Source organism: Apteryx mantelli, chromosome 5, assembly GCF_036417845.1.
Source record: "Apteryx mantelli isolate bAptMan1 chromosome 5, bAptMan1.hap1, whole genome shotgun sequence".
Lineage (NCBI taxonomy): Eukaryota > Metazoa > Chordata > Aves > Apterygiformes > Apterygidae > Apteryx > Apteryx mantelli.
This window is the reverse complement of record NC_089982.1, coordinates 42,361,416-42,382,574: the sequence shown is the minus strand read 5'-3', so window position 1 is coordinate 42,382,574 and position 21,159 is coordinate 42,361,416. Positions and strand designations below refer to the sequence as shown.

Genomic DNA, 21,159 nt, shown 5'->3' with positions numbered 1-21,159 from the left:
AACAGGAAAAGGTAAAGGTTTCCTACCAAAAAGTATTTCTAACAGCTGCCTGAATCATGAGTGCTATAGCCAGGGAAGAGGTAGTGCATTATTCAGGATTTCAAGATACAAACTATTATTTCTTTGTCAGCTTAGAAGCCTGCATCCTAAAGAGCAGGTATAATGTGAGAGGTAAAAACACAAGTAAGATTTTAGGTTTTATTTATATTCTCAAGTTTTACCTAACTGCTTGCTCAAAGTTTGCTCTCTAACATAGGTACACAGTGAGTTAAACAAAAATGCAACTAGAAAAGCCTTTGCAAATATAATTGAAAACACTAGCTTTATTCTTGTTTCTAGTGCTTATTAAAATAGGTTTCTTGCAATTCCTTTCAGCTGTTTCAGCTTTTGAATCAGCTGGTGCTCATTAAACCATGTCTTCTTCTTTATTCAACTCTTTAGCTTCCACATCTGCCACCTCAGCATGGCTGCAAGCAGCATCCTTAGCAGAGAACTTTCTCATTTTAATGTTTGGCAGTTTCTTCAGATCACCATCCCATTCTCTTAAAGAAAAAAAAAAGTCATGATGTCATGAAAAACAATTAGCAATGTAAATAGCAAGAAAGTAGCAGAGCTAATTCACGTTTTCTCTAAAGATGCTAACTCAAGTGAGCCTGCTTTTCTAAATTATACTATCAGTCCCACTGCAGCATGAATGATCTCCAACATTTTCACCTGATCTTGTACACTACTGCAGCTGCAATTTCTCTATAAAGAATTTAAGTGCTTTCAGATTTGACATTCTGAAAAAAAAAAGTATGACTTACTTCACTCCCACAGATTATTTCTATCCTCTGTTACTTTAGGCCAACTGATTTAGGTTTGACAGACTAAGCTCCCAGTCTTGCAAACAATGAAAAAGCAGTTTGGCTAAGTTTCTTTATTTGGATGGTCAATCTGCAGAGCTACTATCACGTGTACATTAGGCCTTTGTTATGATTTATGTTAACTGTTAACATCTCATGTAACTGACTTCAAGAATACACAAAGCGTTAGTAAATTTTAACTCACATACTGAATATATTACTTTGAAAGGCTGCGTAAAGGCTGAAGGGATCATTTAGATATCACATCAACTCTAGTACTCAGTTAATACAATACTTGCTTGATTACAGTAAGTGCACTCACAGATAATTTTTCTCAGGGGCAAGGACAATATTTACCAATTATAAGATGAACATATTTGTTTTGGCTCTACCAAGATAGTAAAACAAGAACATTTCCATTAGATGTCCCAGTACAAGAAGTCAATTGTGTATTCATAAACACAGAGCAGCCAGAGGTCTCTGCTTTGGGTTTTTTGACTTTGAACACTAACAGTGAATGTTAATCCTTTCAGTTAATCTGCTTTTTCAAAGATGGGGAAAAAAAAGTTCTTGATAGTTCTTACATAAATTCTTTTTATTAAAAAAAAAGAGGTATAACATGCCAAAGTCAGAAATAGTATTTTGCACAATAATGAAGTGATAATGAAAACTTACCTGAAAATTTTAAGATGCTTGCTGTTCACAATGTCTGGGATTTCTAATAGGAGTGAAATTAAATCCTATTAGATGTGTTACATCATCCAGTAAGTCTTTTTTCAAAGTCAGAAATGTGAACTAAAGGGTTGAACATATTATTTCAGAGATAGAAGCAAATGAGAATGAGGATTCATATTAGAAAGGTCCAAGAATAATACTTAAACAGGAAGACCTCTCATTGCTAAAGTAAAGGAAGTGAGATTATATCTATGAACTGTTCCAGAATTCAAATGTACCAGTTACTGAAAATCCAATCCTGACAACTAGTAAGAGCGTGCTTCATTTTCTCTGAACTGACACATCCAAGAAATAGCAAAGCAACATATGCATTTATAGTTTCCCTTTAAAAAAGTCCGATAAGAAAACTAGGAGAATAATTTACTATTTGTCTTAAAAGCACAACTAGCATGCTCAACCAAGATCAAGTTCTGATTATGCTAGTTTTTAAGACATTCACTCACCCACCAAATAAAAGACAGTTCTGCTCTACAGAACTTACTACAAAGATACACAACAGATAGAAGGTATGATAGGAAACTTTGTTTTCAAAACTGACCTAAACATATAATCCTTGCTGTAAATTAATGAGTACTGGGTGCTTCATAAATATTTTGCAATGCGTTTGGAAAAGAATTGCAAAGCACCTAAGTGACCGCTGCAAGCAAGACAGATCAGTGGTAGAGCTGGGAACGTAACTCCCAATCTGAATTAGAAAATGTAACAAACACTTAAATACACTTCTGAAAATTTACCATGTAGCACAAGATTAAGAAAAAAATACACGCATGTAAAACACAAACATCAGGAAGAGTACAGTAAGATCTCATATGTTTAAACAGAACATATCCTTGGATTTTTTAATACTACTTCCTTCCACCAGCAATGAAAGTTTCTGATCTCTAGAGAGCAGAGAATGGCTATCAGATAACAATTAGTCTCATTCCAGTTCAGTTATAGTTTCCATTGTTAACTATCTGTACTACAAACAAAACTCTTACTACTCGGAAACTAGCACTGCGTGGTTGCTGAAATGCCTGGTAAATACTGCAGTAAATGCAATGTAATATTTATATAGAACCCTGTATTTTCTCATGAATTGATGCTACTCTCACTTGATCAGAAATAAACATCAATAGCTTTAAAGACTAAAAGTAAACATCAATAGTTTTAAAGACTAAAAGTTTTTAAAATGACAAAAGGTTTGCCCTGAACCATCTTTACCACCTTTGGTAGCAAAAAAGGAAGGCAACCAGCTTGTACAGAGAACTATAAGACAGATTCCTTCCCACCCCTGAGTAACCAAAACTGTGTTCCTACTAGCTGTGTAATTTATAAACCCATACAGAATTTTATCTAGAATACTTAAACTGCTTTGCCTAGAGAAAGCAAAGGTATGATTCCCGTGACCCATGTTTAACATTTTCACTAATTTATGGATTTATGCCTTAGGAGCCTTGAAACTTTTGCACAGCATAAAATCCCTCATTACTATCTATGAAAAACTGAACAGATTTCACAAGCAGCAGATGTGTCAACAACGAAGACTACTATCTATCTCTGTAAGATTAAATCTAATTTACTACTTTAGGTCTTAAAATTGTGACATTTCAGGTAGTTGTTATACTGCCCTTGAACAAACCCTAAATATACAGGTTCTGTATATTTACAAAGGTGCTGCCTTTGTTCATCCATCAGTTTTCCAGAGTCTCACAGTAGTAAGCCAGATGATATCAGTGCAGGATTATAGATCATTTTGCTATGACATAATATAGGATGACACCTGTCATTTATCTTTGTAGCTGGATAGCTTTTACTGTTCAGAAAAAACATTGTTTTCCTTTACATTGGGCTATAAAGTCACCTATTGAAGAATGATAATATACGCAACAGGCCTTGATACCAATTACTTTGATTTTTGCATCCTGCTTTGCAGCAAATGAGATTCAGTGGATGTCTCTGCTACTACTCACAGCTGAGTGAACCAAGGCAAAGAATTGTTTACCTAATTTTTGTTTTGTTTTTTTATACATCTACTGATTTCTGGGTTCTGATAAACACCAACGCTGACCGCAGGTCCATCCTTCCCAAAGAGGGAAGAGTTGAAACAAAGCCACAGTCCCTCCTCCCTCTTCCCTTCTCCCTTGTCCCCCGACTCTTGCATTCTTGGCAGCACACTGCCAAGTGCTGGAGTGTCCTAGCTGCACCATGAAAGACCAGTTTGTCCCTTCTCTCAGCCATTTCACAAGGAGAAATGCCTACTCAGTTAGCTCCTGCCTTAGGAGAGGACTCAGTGATGTTAATAGTGAGTTTGGCAGAGGCGGCAGTATGCTAACTTGGGCCAACTGCCCCAGAAATGGGCTGAGATTCCTCCTTGTTCCTTCTGTCAAAGTGCTGAGCCAAGGTACTGTTCAGCATTATTCTTAGACAAACCAGGATTAAATTATATGACTTTCAATTTAAGCTCTTTCAACTGCTTTTTCAGTTGAAAAAAAAACTGGAAAGCTAATTACTTTAACTTACGTTGGATTTTTTCCATGTGGAATATTTTAATATTTTATTATCCATGGCTCACCCCTGGGCCAAGAGAAAGCAGGTGCTGGGGTTGGGAGAGTTTGGGAAAAAAGCAAAACAAACAAACAAAAAAAACCCCTCAAACCCCACCCACAAGATTTGGAACTGAATTGCTCTTCTCTGCTTTGGCAGTGGCAGAGTTTTTAATATCCTCTTACACATAATTTACAATATCTTATCCCATAGAAACCACAAAATTGCCAGATTAGGAACAGAACTAGGAACTATAGTCCAGTAGAAACAAAGTAATGATATACTACTATAGAATAAATAATTTTTGTCATTATGCTGCAAAGTTGTATTAGCGCTATGTTTTCAGATTAGCAACACCCTTGTTTTAGTCAGCAGTATTTCCTTAGCATACACACGTTTCATGTTTTTTTGCTGCTACTCGTGAACTTCTTACTTTGCTTTAAAAATGTTAAGGCACAGGAAGGTGCTGTCTCAACTAAAGATGGAAAAAGGACCTTTCTAACTGTTAGGATGGAGAAGCACTGGACCAGATTACTTATGACACTCTTCAGAACCTTGAGGACGAAAACTTCTGTCAGCAGTCGGTCTAAGTGACCCTGCCTCTGTGCACAGGCCTGGACTAGATGGAGTCTAGAGAAAAAAGTGGGAGAGAGGAGCTGATGCTGGTATCATCAGAGCACCCTTCTAGGGCTCTGTCTTGCAGCACAGTCTGTGACAATTTGCTTAGATGTTTTATTTCCTTCCAGAGTACAGTTTTTCATAGCAGTAATCATATCTCTCTCCCAAAACACTAAGATCTGCGCAGATCTACCCAAATTTCACGTGGACTGAAATGTTACTGGCCTAAAACAGACTGTAAGCAGCATAATCATGTCCATTAGAACTGTCATACAGAGAAACACCTGAAGTCAGGTCAACAGATGATATCAGACGCTGAAGTTAAAAAGGGAAAAGGATGTTTAGAAAACTGTAGATGCTCTTTCTTTAAAGAGCAATTCAGTTACACGATAGTGATTGTTACAGCTAACAAGCAGTACAGAACAGTACACTAGCAGATACATTAGATAAAAGATGTATCATTTACAATTAAAATGAACTTCCTTACATCCTGAAACTTCAAGAATTAACTAATGAAACCGGTAAGTTTAGCTTTAAAGGTCATTTTACATTATGCTTCTGTGAGAACATGGAAGGTAATTAAAAACAGTATAAAAAATGCAGGATTTTCAGATAAAGGAGTTATGACGTGTTTCAACCGAAAGCATGCTGAGTTCCAAAGCCATACATATCTTGTCAACTTCCAGGATTCCCTTTCAACAGCTTTGCTATGAAGACCATTAAAAAAAAATGCAAATGACAATGTCGGGAAGAAAAATAGCAGTAAAATTAGTTTAGCTGTATTTAAGAAGCAAGGAAGCGACAAGTAACTGCCGACATAATTCAACAACCTCATAGATAGACTGGATGTTCCCTTACTGGTAATATATTTTTTTAAATGACTAAAATCTACTATGCATTTGCATAACAGTCAATAAAAAAAGTTATCTAAATTTCTATTTCATACATCTGTTATATATAAGACACCAAATTTTTTTAAGCTTTCTTAAACGCAGACAATTCATATCATGCAGTCTCTTCATAACAAATGTGCATGCATACAAGAAATAATCCAGTTCAAGAACAGAAAACACCCTCAATACTAAGTCAGTTATAAGAGCTCCCCTCATTGAAGCTTACAGTGATAATGAGCTAGAGCATAAAAGCAGTTTTCAGCTGATTTCCATTTATCCCCAATCTCTAATTACAGTATTTAGCAGCAACTATTTTCTGAATGAATAGCATGTCCTAGACAGAGAGCAAAACCTGCAGCAGCTGTGATAACAAATAATGAATGATTTGAGTGTGTATTTAATATGTGAAGTTGCACCATGCTCTCCAAATGCTTTACTTACTAATATTATAATAACTTCAAATGTTGCTTATGGTATTTCTGGATTCTTCTTTATTTTTGTGTTGTGCTTGTGCATCTGACATCTTTTTATCTAGTCCTATTGTTTCTTGTCAGTTTTTCCACAAAGTAATAAGGAAAAACAGAAAAGCTAAAATTTAAAAGCAAAACCAGAAAGGAGATTTGCTACAACTGAGCAGTTTTGTGACATTCATATCTCTCTTCCTATGACTTTCCCCCACACTTCTAAAGAAACAAAGATGAATTTCCATTATGCATGAAGTCATAAAGAACTCCTTTTCTATAGTACATGAAAGTATTAAGTAACACTAGGAATATTTTTAGAGCCATACATTTTTTTTAATGGTAAAATCCATTTGGGAGGGAGGGAGGGAAGGAATACAACACAAACCTTGTTGTACTCCACATCCTAACTGCAAAGCAATGCCATGTCTAAATTTCTTCCATGATTTTTTCACTATTAGCTGCACTGCCTTTGAATAGTATTTTAGCATCAAAGCAAAGTTGGACACTTGGCTCTAACATGTTCATTTGTTAAAGAAAAATACAAATCAAATTTCAGCATTATTTTGTACTTCACCGCTCTCAACAACTACTTGTTTTTTTTCTACTTTTGTTATTCCTTTTTGTTTCTCCCTTATTTCACCAGTTTACTGCTGCATCTCTTCAGCCCAGTTCCAGCTATCTAATTTTCAGTCTTTTATTTCTCTTCCTCTCACAAGTAACTTGTATCTGTGTGCTACCTTCCGAAAAAAGAAAATAAAGAGTTTAGGTGTTTGCTTTTTAAAGCTCTAATGCTTGTTTTGTGGTTTTCACACAACTGTCCTTCTCAGCTCTGTTGAAGATTTCATTAGATGCTCTGTTGGCATAGATGGCTACTCCCAAAGGAAAATAAATGGTAACAAAAAAGTCAACAAGAATATCTGGCATTTTGATATTATTCAAGCTTGTGATGCTGACCAAGCACAAGCTAGATGTTTAAAAACCTCAAAGTGCTTTCAACTTGACTCTTATCCACAAGATTTTCATTTAAATCTTCAGAGTATTTGAGGGTCTTTGATTAACAGGTAAGCATTAGGCTTTCACACACAGAGTGCACTTTCACTTCATCAAATATCCTCCCTCCCAAAGAAAGGGCAGATCTCCTCCACACAAGAAGAACAAGAGAAAACCCATGTTTTTCTACTTGTGTGGCATATCATTTGTGAGTGCAGAATAGAGCTTCAGACAGGTCACAATGGCCCATCATTTCTTGCTGGACTCCCTAAATTTTAAATGGGAAGAATTCCAGAAATATTCACATGTTGGAAATACTCCAGCACTACAATTTCTGCTGCAGTCACTCTCCCACATGAAGAGGCAACCAGCACATCACAACCTCAGTGGAAGAACAGTCTCTCTCTGAAGATCCTTTAGGTCCTTGAGTTTGTAGGGGCCATGATTTTCTTCAAGTTCACAAACCCTAAAGCCCACTCTCTCATGATATGAAACTTTCAGAAGTTCCTCATACCCCTAGCACACTTTGGTGGAAAGGGGCAAGTCAGGCCAGAGGTTTATCCCTGATAAGTTTTTACATTTCTGGAAGAACATTAAAGTAAACTGTGTATAAACACTTTATTGACACAAGTCCAGATAATGAAGCCCACCTATAAAAGTAATAAATTGTAGAGAATATTATGCTGGTTTTTATCCACATGGTCAAATGAAGTCTTCACGCCAACACACATTAATATATGCATGCCTATAAACACGCACACCCGCTGAAATGAATTTTTAAGCTAAAAATACTTTTATAGAATGAAGGACTGAGCAAGCTGCTTGACAGGATTTATATTTGAGATGGGTACATTAAATCTCACTTCAGTTTCAAAAAATCTATACTATTACCTGCATTAAAGAAGCAATGCAAGCAAAGATGCATAACTGTCAGAAAGTAAAGCAGAAACATATGGGTCAGATATTCATCATTTATCTTTATTCCCTTCCCCCAACTCATCTGCAAAGCATTCCAAGAATTCCTAGCAGTTTCTTCTGAGGAAAGAAAAATAAAAATAATGCCTAGAAATTTCACTTTGCGTCTTGTTCACAAAGCTAGAAACTAAGCTGTGACTGCAGGATTATTTCCAATGCCTTTACATACCTATTCCATAGCCTTCATAGAGCTGTCTTTCGCGTTCTATGGTCTGCCTGATGACTGTTTCCCGAGAACCATGCTGTCTTCCTTGTCTACCTTTAATACTGTTTTGCAACTCAATCTGCTCCAATTCAGTGTTAAATCGACCCATATAACTGAAAGAAATGAAACGCATTTATGCTAGAAATAGTCAAACAAAACTTTTGCAAAACAGAACTACTTTGATTATGCTTATTTTCTGAATTTTAAGCAAGTCAGAGATACATTTTTCAGGTTTGACATGTTATATTGATCTTCAAAATGGAAGCTCCATTCAGAACTTACGGAAGCAGCAGATGATCCACATCAACAATTGTTTTTAATCTTCTTTTTTATTCAGAAAGTTTTATTCAGACTCCCACACTATCATAATTCACCTCCAGGAGACCACAGCACTAGATCTAAGTCTTCCTAACTTTTAAGTGCTGAACTTCACCATCTCAGCAGTGGTTTTTAAAGTAAAGTTCTTCTTTGGCATATTTTATACATCATCTCCTAAACAGCCAACTGAATCCAAAAAATAAGGTTTTTATTGCCTTTGCAGTATCACTAGAGTTGACTAGCAGGTTACAGGTTTCATTAACAGTACAGGAAATATGTCAGAGGTTCTGAAAGGAAACTAATTACGGCACACCAGTGCAAGAAAACACATCTATCATACGATTTAGCTAGCAGGGGAAAAACGGTGGCAGGCCATAGGTACATATTTTCTGCAGCACAGAAATATCAAAATTGGATCCATACAAAGGAATTCTGTTCTTTCTTGCCCTAAAAATCCACTCACCCGAATCTGTTTAATTTTCTCAGCAGAGAAAATTAAAGAAAAAAAAGCAAGTAGAATGAAATGTATGCACTTAAGTTTCGCTGATTAACTCAACAAGTAAATTTATGGAATTACTGTAGCCCAAATCATTTGAAGTCCTCCACACACAACAAAGCAGATATGCTTTAAAAAAACAAAACGACTTACTGCATCAACTCTAGTGTGTATACATACATTTTTAATACATAATTGTCCTCAGTCTTAACAAAATTAACTACTTGATATTTTTAATACTAAATTTTTAAAAGTCCTCCTCTGATTCACCATTGTTTCAGAGATCTTATTTAAGAACATTCTTTTTTAAAGACAAATCAAGCTTTTTATCCCATTTTTAACCCCCGTCTTACTTTTCAATCAGTTCACCAGCTTCCTTCTTTGTGTAGTCAGTCTTACTGGGGTCAAGGTGACTTTGAAACCATTGTAATTTTTCTCCTACAAGAATAAAGTGAACATTAATGATGATATTATCACTCTAGTACAGATTAAAGTATTTCAAAGTTTTTGAAATAAACTCCCATTTTTCAAGGTTTTTGAATAGCATCACAGAAATTTGGCTCACTGATATGGTGTGCATAAGATTTAAAGGTAGCTGTAATAAAAACATTTCAAAAAGCATCATTTCAGATGTATTTTATGTTTTCCTTTACTACAGAAAAAAGTTATTACCTTTTACTTTAAATTATTGGAAGCTAGTGTCTACAATATCACTGGTATTAAGCCATTCTGGACAAGCTTTTTAAGATGTCAACTTAGGAGGGCCTAAGGGAAAAAACAACGGCTGAAGAACAGGTCCAATTACCACAACTTTTGAACAGATTAAATCGAAAAGGTAAAGCGTCAGTCATATTTGAATGAGAAAAATATTCCAGGTTTCATCTGTAATTTATTTGGGAGCACAACATGTCTGTTATTCTACACATATCATCTTCTCTTACGAATGCTTAAGCACAAGCATGGAAAAGCTGGATAGTCATGGGATAGCTCGCATGACTGGAGTGCTGTCATGGATGGCTACATGCTTTTTAGGAAAGAGAGACCAGGAAAGCGAGGTGGTGGAGTTGCTCTTTATGTGAGAGAGCAACTGGAATGTATTGAGCTGTGCCTAGGGGTGGATGAAGAGCGAGTCGAGAGCTTATGGGTAAGGATTAAAGGGCAGGCTAGCAGGGGTGACACTGTTGTGCGTGTTTACTACAGGCCACCTGATCAGGAAGAGGAAGTCGATGAGGCCTTCTACAGACAGCTGGAAGTAGCCTCACAATCACAGGCCCTGGTTCTCATGGGGGACTTCAACCACCCCGATATCTGCTGGAAAGACAACACAGCTAGGCACAAACAGTCCTGGAGGTTCCTGCAGAGCATTGGTGACAACTTCTTGACACAGGTGGTGGAGGAGCCAACAAGGAGAGGTGTGCTGCTGGACCTCGTACTAACAAACAAAGAAGGACTGGTGGAAGATGTAAAGGTTGGGGGCAGCCTTGGCTGCAGTGAACCTGAGATGGTGGAGTTCAGGATCCTGCAAGGAGGAAGCAGGGCACTGAGTAGGATCGCAACCCTGGAGTTTAGGGGAGCAAACTTTGGCCTCTTCAGGGACCTACTCAGAGGAATCCCATGGGTGAGGGCCCTAGAAGGAAGGGGTGTTCAAGAGAGCTGGTTAATATTCAAACATCACTTCCTCCGGGCTCAAGAGCGGTGCATCCCTATGAGTAGGAAGTCAAGCAAAGGAGGCGGGAGACCTGCATGGATGAGCAAGGAGCTCCTGGCAAAACTCAAACAAAAGAAAGAAGTCTACAGAAAGTGGAAAGGGGGACAGGCCACTTAGGAGGAATATAGGAATGTTGTCAGAGTATGCAGGGATGTGACGAGGAAGGCTAAGGCCCGTTTGGAATTAAATCTGGCAAGAGATGTCAAGGACAACAAGAAGGGCTTCTTCAAATACATCAGGAGCAAGAAGATGACTAGGGAAAACGTGGGCCCGCTGCTGTATGGGGTGGGTGCCCTGGTGACGAAGGATGCAGAGAAGGCAGAGTTACTGAATGCCTTCTTTGCTTCAGTCTTTACTGCTCAGGCCAGCCCTCAGGAACCCCAGAGCCTGGAGGCAAGAGAGAAAGTCTGGAGGAAGGAAGACTTTCCCTTGGTGGAGGAGGAGTGGGTTAGAGATCATTTAAGCAAACTTAACACCCACAAATCCATGAGCCCTGATGGGATGCACCCACGAGTGCTGAGGGAGCTGGCAGATGTCACTGCTAAGCCACTCTCCATCATCTTTGAAAGGTCATGGAGAACAGGAGAGGTGCCTGAAGACTGGAAGAAAGCCAATGTCACCCCAGTCTTCAAAAAGGGCAAGAAGGAGGACCCAGGCAACTACAGGCCAGTCAGCCTCACCTCCATCCCTGGAAAGGTGATGGAGCAGCTCATCCTGGAAGCCATCTCCAAGCATGTGGAGGAAAAGAAGGTGATCAGGAGTAGTCAGCATGGCTTCACCAAGGGGAAATCATGCCTAACCAGTCCGATAGCCTTCTATGATGGAATGACTGGCTGGGTAGATGAGGGGAGAGCAGTGGATGTTGTCTACCTAGACTTCAGCAAGGCTTTTGACACTGTCTCCCATAACATCCTCATAGGGAAGCTCAGGAAGTGTGGGTTAGATGAGTGGACAGTGAGGTGGATTGAGAACTGGCTGAATGGCAGAGCTCAGAGGGTTGTGATCAGCGGTGCAGAGTCTAGTTGGAGGCCTGTAGCTAGCGGTGTCCCCCAGGGGTCAGTACTGGGTCCAGTCTTGTTCAACTTCTTCATCAATGACCTGGATGAAGGGACAGAGTGCACCCTCAGCAAGTTTGCCGACAATACAAAACTGGGAGAAGCGGCCGATACGCCAGAAGGCTGTGCTGCCATTCAGAGGGACCTGGACAGGCTGGAGAGGTGGGCAGAGAGGAACCTCATGAAGTTCAACAAAGGCAAGTGCAGGGTCCTGCACCTGGGGAGGAATAACCCCATGCACCAGTACAGGTTGGGGGTTGACCTGCTGGAAAGCAGCTCTGCGGAGAAGGACCTGGGAGTGCTGGTGGACACCAAGTTAAGCATGAGGCAGCAATGTGCCCTTGTGGCCAAGAAGGCCAATGGTATCCTGGGGTGCATCAGGAAGAGTGTTGCCAGCAGGTCGAGGGAGGTGATCCTCCCCCTCTACTCAGCCCTGGGGAGGCCCCATCTAGAGTACTGCGTCCAGTTCTGGGCTCTCCAGTACAAGAGGGATGTGGCACTGCTGGAGCAAGTCCAGCGAAGGGCTACTAAGATGATTAGGGGACTGGAACATCTCTCTTATGAGGAAAGGCTGAGAGAGCTGGGCCTGTTTAGCTTGGAGAAGAGAAGGCTGAGAGGAGATCTTATCAATGTATGCAAATATCTGAAGGGAGGGTGTCGAGAGGATGGGACCAGACTCTTTTCAGTGGTGCCGAGCAACAGGACGCGAGGCAACGGGCACAAACTGAAACACAGACGCTTCCATCTGAACATGAGGAAAACCTTTTTCACTGTGAGGGTGACAGAGCACTGGAAGAGGTTGCCCAGAGAGGTTGTGGAGTCTCCTTCTCTGGAGATATTCAAAACCCGCCTGGACGCGATCCTGTGCAACCTGCTCTAGGTGACCCTGCTTGAGCAGGGAGGGTTGGACTAGATGATCTCCAGAGGTCCCTTCCAACCTCAACCATTCTGTGATTCTGTGAAAAGAGTAAAATAAATATACATACACATGTACAAAACAGATGTTCTGTCTCTATTGACTTGTTGTCATGTATGTTGCCAAAAATTAGGCTATACTCTGAGCCCTAAGCTCAACTCTGCATAAGTAAATATGTCAAGTATCCTAGCACTTGTGCAAAGTTCATATTAAGATTATAGAGACAGATTATAGAAAAAGAAACTCTGAAGTACAACTGGAGTATCTATGGAGTTGGTAAAACTTAAATTCTATGACAGAGTACTGTATTCAGTAATTGAAGTCGCCACTCACCAATAATACTCAGACGTAAAGCTTTTTCAGTCTTCAACCTAGCAAAGAAAAAACAGAAATATTAATCAAGAATTAGTACTGTGCAAATAATTATTTTCCTTCTCAAAAAATCATTCTGAATTCAAGACAAAATTCAAGATAAAATTTCAAACAGAAATATTTGCCAAATTGAGAACAACATACACCTTATTCTGATTCATGTAAAAATTCTCCGTTGTGGTAAAATTACCATCTGAAATTCTGAACTTTTTGCAGTTGATTTTTGTAAATATTTTGAAATAATTAAGAGCCAGCATTTTTTCTAGTTCCACCTAAAGAATCTGCAAGAATAAATCTCAAAGCATCACAGCTGCAAACAGCACCACTAAGATCATAACCACTCAAGTGAGATTAAGAGGTTGGACAAGAAAAAAAGCTAAGGAAAAACAAACAATAATAAACAGCACCACAAGGAGACATTTGAAGGCTTCCACTTACTCCTAAGGGGTCACTTCACACCATATCAAGAAATACTGTAAAAACTTTTGCCTTCCTATCTCAGAGCATGGTAATATTAAACTGATATATTTAAAATGAAAGCACAGACTTCTGAATAATTTACAAAATATGCACAATAGAAAGGTCATATTCTGTCTCAGTAGGAAAAAAAAAGACAAAAATCCAGCAATAAGTCAGCTTTAACTACCAAAAACCAGAGAGATTTAACAGTTAGTCAAAACATGACTGGTGTCGATACATTGCTACTAATAGAAGTTCCAGGAATACTGCCATATGTTCAGGTTTCCTAAAGCATAGGCAAAGCAATGTTCCACTAGCACCAATGAACAAGTACCACTGTCTCATAAAAATATCTTTGTTATTATCTAACAGAGCAGACAAGTTGCCCAAGTGAATGAAGATTCACAAGTAGACTAAGAAAAAGTATCTTGATAGTAATATAAGCGAATTTGAGTGCTGATCAAAACTTGAGAACTGATAAGAGTGACATAAGAAAGAAAAAGAGGTGCAATTCAAGTAAAGATTAGTGAAGATCATAGCCAACTTCCCCAGATCAATTGGTCTGTCTGCTCTTAATATGGCCTAGATTAGTCTTTTGTACTGCTACCACAGCTTCTGGACAATAAGCTTATTATTACTTTCATATTTCAGTGAGAATACTTGCACTGAGGAGTGACTGCACAATGGGGCTATCAAAGACTTCAGCAGCCTACAGCAGAATTTCTCCTTCCTTTCTCCCAGTGTTGCACTAAGTACTGAAATTCCTTGTGGGTAATGTCTTCCCCTTTTCTACCCATCTTTTTGGGGGGAAGGGGCTTTTGAATGTGTGTTTCATAGCTCAATACAATTTCCTTTCTTGTTCAACATGTACAGACACGTTCACAGTAGTGATTTCTTTTCCTCCTCCACATAAAAAAGTAAAAAAGGCTGCCCAAGCCTAAACTGTAAATAGTCAGCAATCCTGTACTTAGCAGGTACTAAGGAAAAAGTATAAAGAACAAACAGTTACTGATACTTCTACAAAAGACACCTTCCAACAAAATGCTGTTCAAAGGCTTTCTACACCCGAGTGGTGTCTTTGTATTACTCAATACAGTCATCAATAGAAAAAATGTACACACATTCAAAAAGTGGTTGGCCAAGTCTGTGCAAGAATACGATCATAGCATCTTTTGGCAGTTAATTTCACAGCTCAATTAAACTAATTTCCTAGAGTCATTTGATGACCCCTGATCCTTATTTTAGAAGAAAAAAAAAAAAAGAAGAAGAAGAATCAGCTTCTCCATGCCACAGAAGCGCATTTGTCTCTACAGAGAAATTATCCCCTCTACTCAGTGCTGGTGAGATGATACTGGGAATACTGCCTCCAGCTTTGGGCCTCTCCCCACATTCGAGAAGTATTATTTCTATGATATAAAAAGCATGGTCAAAAAAGTATCAGATTTGCAGATGGGACCCAGAAAGAAAATACTGTAGAGATGATGAGGGAGCTTCTCCTGCTGACCACCAGAGAATGTACCAACCGTACAATCAACAAGCAGGTTTGTCATTAGACACAGAAGTAATTTGGAAAAACATTTCTGCAAAATTTCAACTTTGGGAAGTCATTTTCTAGTGAAAAAGTCTTCAGTAAACAATTGTAATTAGCCTCAAATTTGGAAGAAATTATGCAAAGCATTTAATATCAGCTTATTATTATTAATTATCAGCTGCCATTAACAGAAAAGATTCAAGAGATCTGTGAAAGGAACAGGGAAGAAGAAATTGGTCTGGGCTACTTCTTTCTCCTAAAAGACTGAAAAGCTTTGCTCAGTTTCCAGCATTAGAAAGGAATCTTGTCTTTTTCAAAGCTCTGCAAATTGGGAAAAAAAAGCAAAACAAAAAACAATGCCATAATCATAGTATATTAAAGAAACTGAAAGCTGAGTAATTACATTGAAAAGACTGATTAGCAGTTAAACTGACTGTTCTTTAACAGTTGCTTTAGATACTCACAGTATCTAAAAACATAGTCTTTGTTAAAGATTTAGCAAGCTTATTAAGACAATAGATATCTCAAAAGAAACTGGAACCCTTAACGAGACTTTCAGAGAAACCAAGAAAGAAAATAAAATTCTTCATGCCTTTGAGTTAAATTAATTTTGAAAACAAGTAGCACAGAAAAAGTCCTCCAACTGTCTAAGTTCTAATGCAAATTATTTTTAGAACACCATAATGGAACAGATCTAAGTAGTGCAGGTCTGTGAACAACACTAGATAGGACCTAGAAGGTCAAGGAATAAAGATCTTATCTATAGATAGATTATTTTGCTATCATATTACAGTTTCGATAGTCTAGACTGACACACTATTTGTAGTGGAACAGTTTCCCTGTGAAAAATGAAGGGCTACACTGTTTACCATCAGCCTAAAGGACTCACAACTGAAATGGTAAGAGAACTTTTAATATTAAAAGGTAGAAAGCAAGAAAGCTTAAAAGAAAAAAGAAATCTTAAAAAAAAAAAAAAAAGGACCACTATCTATTTCCTCTAATTTAAATATAGAGAAAAATCAGCTTAAGCCCTTCTGCCCTGTGAAGACATTAGGCTCTACAGATCCTCATAAGAATTATGCATATGCTAGTATTTTAATGTGTTCTCATAAAATGTTGCTTTTTTCCAGGTGACCTGTGACACATAAAAAGGTGGTCTGCTTGTTTTACTTGGAAGGACTCTGCTGCCACGGTTAGCCCTTTTTGCCACACTTCAAAGGAGAGGAATAGAGAGGCTAGACCAGTGTCCTTAAACAGACAAAAACCTCACTTCTCAGTTTATTTCTTGTTATGTAAAATTCTTTTTTTAAGAAGTAAATAACTTTATAAAGGAAGACCAAAATAACATGGTAGGCTTGTCTAGCCTTATCCCTTACTTGTGTTAGCAAAAGCATTTGAACTAAAAGTAAATCCTCCAAATAAGAAGTTTTCACAGATAACTAACCTGTCATTGTATGCAGGGAAAACTACTAGAGCCCAAACGAAGTGCAAGGCACATTTAGCTGTCTTTAATGGCCATTGAGAATGGGTGCTAGGAGATGGAATGATGATGTAACAATTTTTCTATAGATACTATAGTTAAGATAAGATATTAAACTTACAAAGCAAAGTCTTAAATATATGCCTTCAATATGTCCTTGAGTAACTTGGCTCTCCAGCTCTGAGAATTAACTGCTATTCAAACAAACAAATCCATTTTTAGTATTACAATTATTTATGCTGCATTCCAAGATGCATCAAGTGGAACATCCTCTGTAAAGTTACAAAAACTGGCAGATGGTGAAGATAAAAGACTGGTATTGTCAGGTGCTGGGTTTTGGTGGTTATCTGTTCTGGCAAGCACACACAGAAACCTACATAGCAAAGACTAGGTACTAGAACTAACTCTCAGATGGGCAAGTCCTGAAATGAATACATTTGGTGGGAACCGCTGAAAGAAAAAAACTTCTAATAAATTAAAGAATTCCACTTCTGTTTGTCTGTCATTGGGGTAGCCAGGACTTTTTTTTTTTTTTTTTTAAAACAGCTAGCTAAAGTATTTAGATCATCTAGAACATCCTAGAAAGGACATGGATGTGATACAATTGCCTACTGTCTAGAGAACCAGTTAAAAACTTAGTAACGCTTACAGTTTAATGAACACTGGATGCTCAGAACTCCTAAGTGGCCTTCTGGCTCCTAAAGGAATTTTGAATCTAAATTTTGCTCCGCAGACTTCACTTAGCAATGTTAATAGCATAGTCCTTTCTTGCAGAGGTAGTTTAGGTAGTCCAAGACAACCTGACACTGCTCTGAATAGTCTTAAAGCAGTAAACCTTTTAGCTGTTCAGCAGTAGAAGCACCTGTGTTAGCATTAAGCAGCAACACTACTTCATGTGGACTTGCGATAGAATGTATGTTGCATTCTGCCGCTTGCCAAATCTAGCTGCCTCGGTAACAAAGCCTGGTCAGCACTGTTCATCTGCCAGTATCTTTTCATTCTTTTTCATGGAAAGGATGACCTTATTACCATGATACTAATGCATTATGAGAAGTGAGCAAGGCACTTGGTACTCTATTTGGAACGAAACAGATTGGTCTATGCAACCTCTAATAGATACTTTTAAAGACTTCTCTATGAAGGAAAGAAAGGGCAAGTTAAATGGGAGAACATTATTCCAGTGGGAGTGCTTTGCCTTTAACTTCTTGCTGCTACAAGAGAAACCAAAGATAGTACTCTCACCAAGAACATGTCAGTACAGGTGCCTATATCAGTATAATTCTATCCACATAGACAAGCACTACAAGACTTGATTAAGTGGGCCAAGTCATAATCAATACCTCACTCCTTCACACAATAAATTTTCTTATACTTGTTTTTCTTTATGGTGAAGCCACAGATGTAAGGCCTAAGAATCAAGTATGATTCAGTTACCTTTTTGTGACTAAGCTTTCTGAGTGGCAGTTACGAGGCAGGAAGAGAGAGTTAAGTGATGAAGTAGTCAATCTAGCCCTAGGAAAAAATAATCTTAGTTACACCCAGAAGCAGTAGGGAAAGCTTCTTGCACATTAGGAGACTGCCCAATCTGCAACACAGGCTGCTCATAAACTCTTGCAGCAACTCTGCTGAGGCTACATGATATGACACAGCTGTGCTACTAAAGGGTTCCTCTCCTGTAAAGGCAACTAAAGGGTTCCTCTTCTCTAAGAGCAGCCTTGCAAGTTTGCTCTGGATAAAGCTGTACATTCAGCCCCAGCCATAACAGTTGCAAGATCTCTGAGAAACTGCTGTCATTTTCTGGCTTTCAACCACAACAGGACTTCTCCAGTGTAACACCTTCATACATCTGTATGAAGATTTTGGTTCAGCTCACATGCTCCAACCATGTACTAGTGTATTTTCATAAAAAATGCTTTAAAGCTACTTTAGAAAACTACTTTGGTATCTTTCTAAACAAATAATCATAGCATACCAGCTTTCAAAAGGGGTTTAGTATGTGCAGTAGAGAAAAGGCAAGCTGAGACAGAACGGATCCCAAATATCAGTGTTCTCCAGCTATCTTTTCCAAACCAGTTTAGTGCTAGACAGAAATCTGCTGTGAGAGGGAGAAGAAAAACTTAAAGAAGAAAACTAAAATTGCCACGGAACAGCAAGAAATCACCAAAAAGGAACTAATTATTCAGTTTTATTCAGAAGTCTCTTCTTTAGGAAGGATACCAAACAAGGCTTTTTGGTTTTTCTTTTTTGTGATCTCAGCACAAGCAGCTAGAACCTCAGCAGGATTCTTAGTAATCTTGGAGAAAAGTTAAACTAGATGACTAAGCTTCTCAGTCAAGTCAGTCCCTCTCTTTTAGTAGGGGGTTTCATAAAAGACACTCAAGCACTCTAAACATTTCCTGAAGGCTGATCAACATCTGAGGAGTTTAGATTTTTCCCCCCCCTTCTCTATTTGCAGTGTAAAATACTCATGGCAATGTTCAATAATAAGTGACACTAAATCACTGGTATAATGCCATTCAGATTATAAAAAGCAAAATGCTCTAATAAGAAACCTAATTTGCAAGGATTACGCCAAAATCAAGTAGCAGAGCTACATACTATGTATAAGCTGATTTCATAAGTATAAACCTGTCAGATCACATGGTCTAGCAGTTAAAGGCTTTTTTTTTTTGGGTTACCTTAAGGTTATATCAGCATAACAGTCCTCCCTACACTATCCCAGCAAAAAAAAAAAAAAAAAAAAAACAAAACAACCCCTATTGTGATGCCACCCTTTGGTCTGCACACAGAATTGTGCACGGATTCTGCACAGTCAACTCACTTTTCTTTCTTTTCCTGTTTGTGTGCTTCCCTTGCAAGTTGTGCAGCCTTTCTACTGTAAGGATGGATGACTTTCTTCTCTTGCTTTCCTCCTTTGCCTTTTAGTAATTTTGGCTGAAAGAAATTAAAAAATGCTGTAAGACACTAAAGCTAAGCAAAACATGTTAAAAGGAAGCTAGGAGCAAGCACCATCACAAAGACTTAAAAGCTCATGCGTTGGTATCTCAGAAAGCCCTTAGCTTATAGTATCAGCGTAGCAGCTCCACCACTTAGATCTTGCTCTCCTCAGTAAGACAAGGAGCAACAAAGACTGCCAAAATTACTTAAACACAGTCCATGCAGTCAAATGTAGCTATTAGAAAACAAGAAGTGCTGTAAGAAATATTATGTAGGGGCTACTCTCAGAACATGCATCTTGTAGAACTCTGTGGCTAGGAAAATAAGATTACCTCCTTTAACTACTTTGCAGTAAATGTCCCCAATCAAATTTCCATCTGCTCAATTGCTGCATTGGGATTTCTCACAAAGGTCATATTTAATCTGTACAGCATAATGTTTCGTATACCTCCCCTGTCCCCCACATAAATATGCTCTCTCCACAGACTAACAGTATGCCTCACACTAAACCAGCAGCTTTTTCTCTAGCTGTTCACATGGCATAGAAAGGGAGCAATAACTTGTAAATCTGAAACACACTGTAACACTAGTTTAAGCTATGCTAGATTTTGGTGAGAAAAAAAAAAAGTCTGAACAAAACCGAAAGGCGTTGTCAAAGAATATGGAACACAAGCTCTGTAAAATCTTTAACTGCATATAAAATAAACTCTGTAAGCAAAGAGGCTAAACATGCAAATGTAATCCAGAAAACACCAATCAATAAATTTGCTTTAGTACATCATATTACCGGTGTTACCACCACTGTTTATGATTGCAGAAAAAAAGCTGCTAAACTCGAAGACAAATTACCCTGAACACCTAAAGAAATCTAAGAGGCATTTTACACTAGATTCTTACATTAACTTTACTCCTTACTTCTTTTCCTCCTTTAAGCTGGAAGTGCTAGCTAGCACGTATAGGCCCCTCGTCCCTCGCTCGCTAACTATCCTACCAAAAAGGCCGAAATCGTCCGCGTTATTTTAAAACACCGTAAACCTCTGGAAGACGAAAGCACCCTGGGGACGGGCAGGGTCCCTCGTTTCTCACCCCGGGCCCCCGGGCGGGGAGGGGCCGGCGAAGGTTTCTGAAACACAGGCGCAGCTTCGCCGCGCTAACGGCCCCCTTTCAGGGGACCCCGGGGCCTCTCCCCGGGAGCGTCGGAGGGGAAGGGAGGGGAGGGGAAGAGGGAGCCGCGCGGGGAGCCCCAGCGGCCCGCCGCCCCCCCCCCCCCGGACGCACCATGGCGAGCGCAGGCCCCGCACGTCCCCGCCGCCGCCGCGGTGCCTCCGCCAAAGGGGCCCGTGCGGCCGGCGCAGGCGGCGCGAAGGCAGTTCCGGGGAGGCGGCGCCGGCCGAGGAAAGCGGCGGCCTCGAGGGCCACCTGGCGCCTGCGGTGGCCGCAGCCCCGCTGGAAGCGAGTGCTAAACCGCGCTGGAGCTGGAGGCTCAAATCAATCGCGCCGAAAAGCAGAGCCCTGCAGGGGCTGACGGGGTCGGTCCTCTGCTTGGAGAGCCTTAACAACAGCGGGGGGGGGGGGGGGGGGGGGGGGGGCGGCGGCGGCGGCGGCTGCTGCTGCTGCGGGGAAGGCGTCAGGGCCG

At 39.4% G+C, this 21,159-nt stretch overlaps 1 protein-coding gene across 1 annotated transcript; it reads right to left on the bottom strand.

The window, feature by feature from the left end:
* Nucleotides 1–303: 303 nt before the first annotated feature.
* TMA16 (translation machinery associated 16 homolog) lies at nt 304–20,881 on the bottom strand. Its single transcript, XM_067297876.1, is given in 8 exon segments — nt 304–409; nt 411–542; nt 1,521–1,563; nt 8,216–8,364; nt 9,419–9,503; nt 13,078–13,115; nt 19,408–19,520; nt 20,802–20,881. Coding segments are annotated over 8 exon segments (627 nt in total). The 5' UTR covers nt 20,805–20,881; the 3' UTR covers nt 304–345.
* Nucleotides 20,882–21,159: the final 278 nt, after the last annotated feature.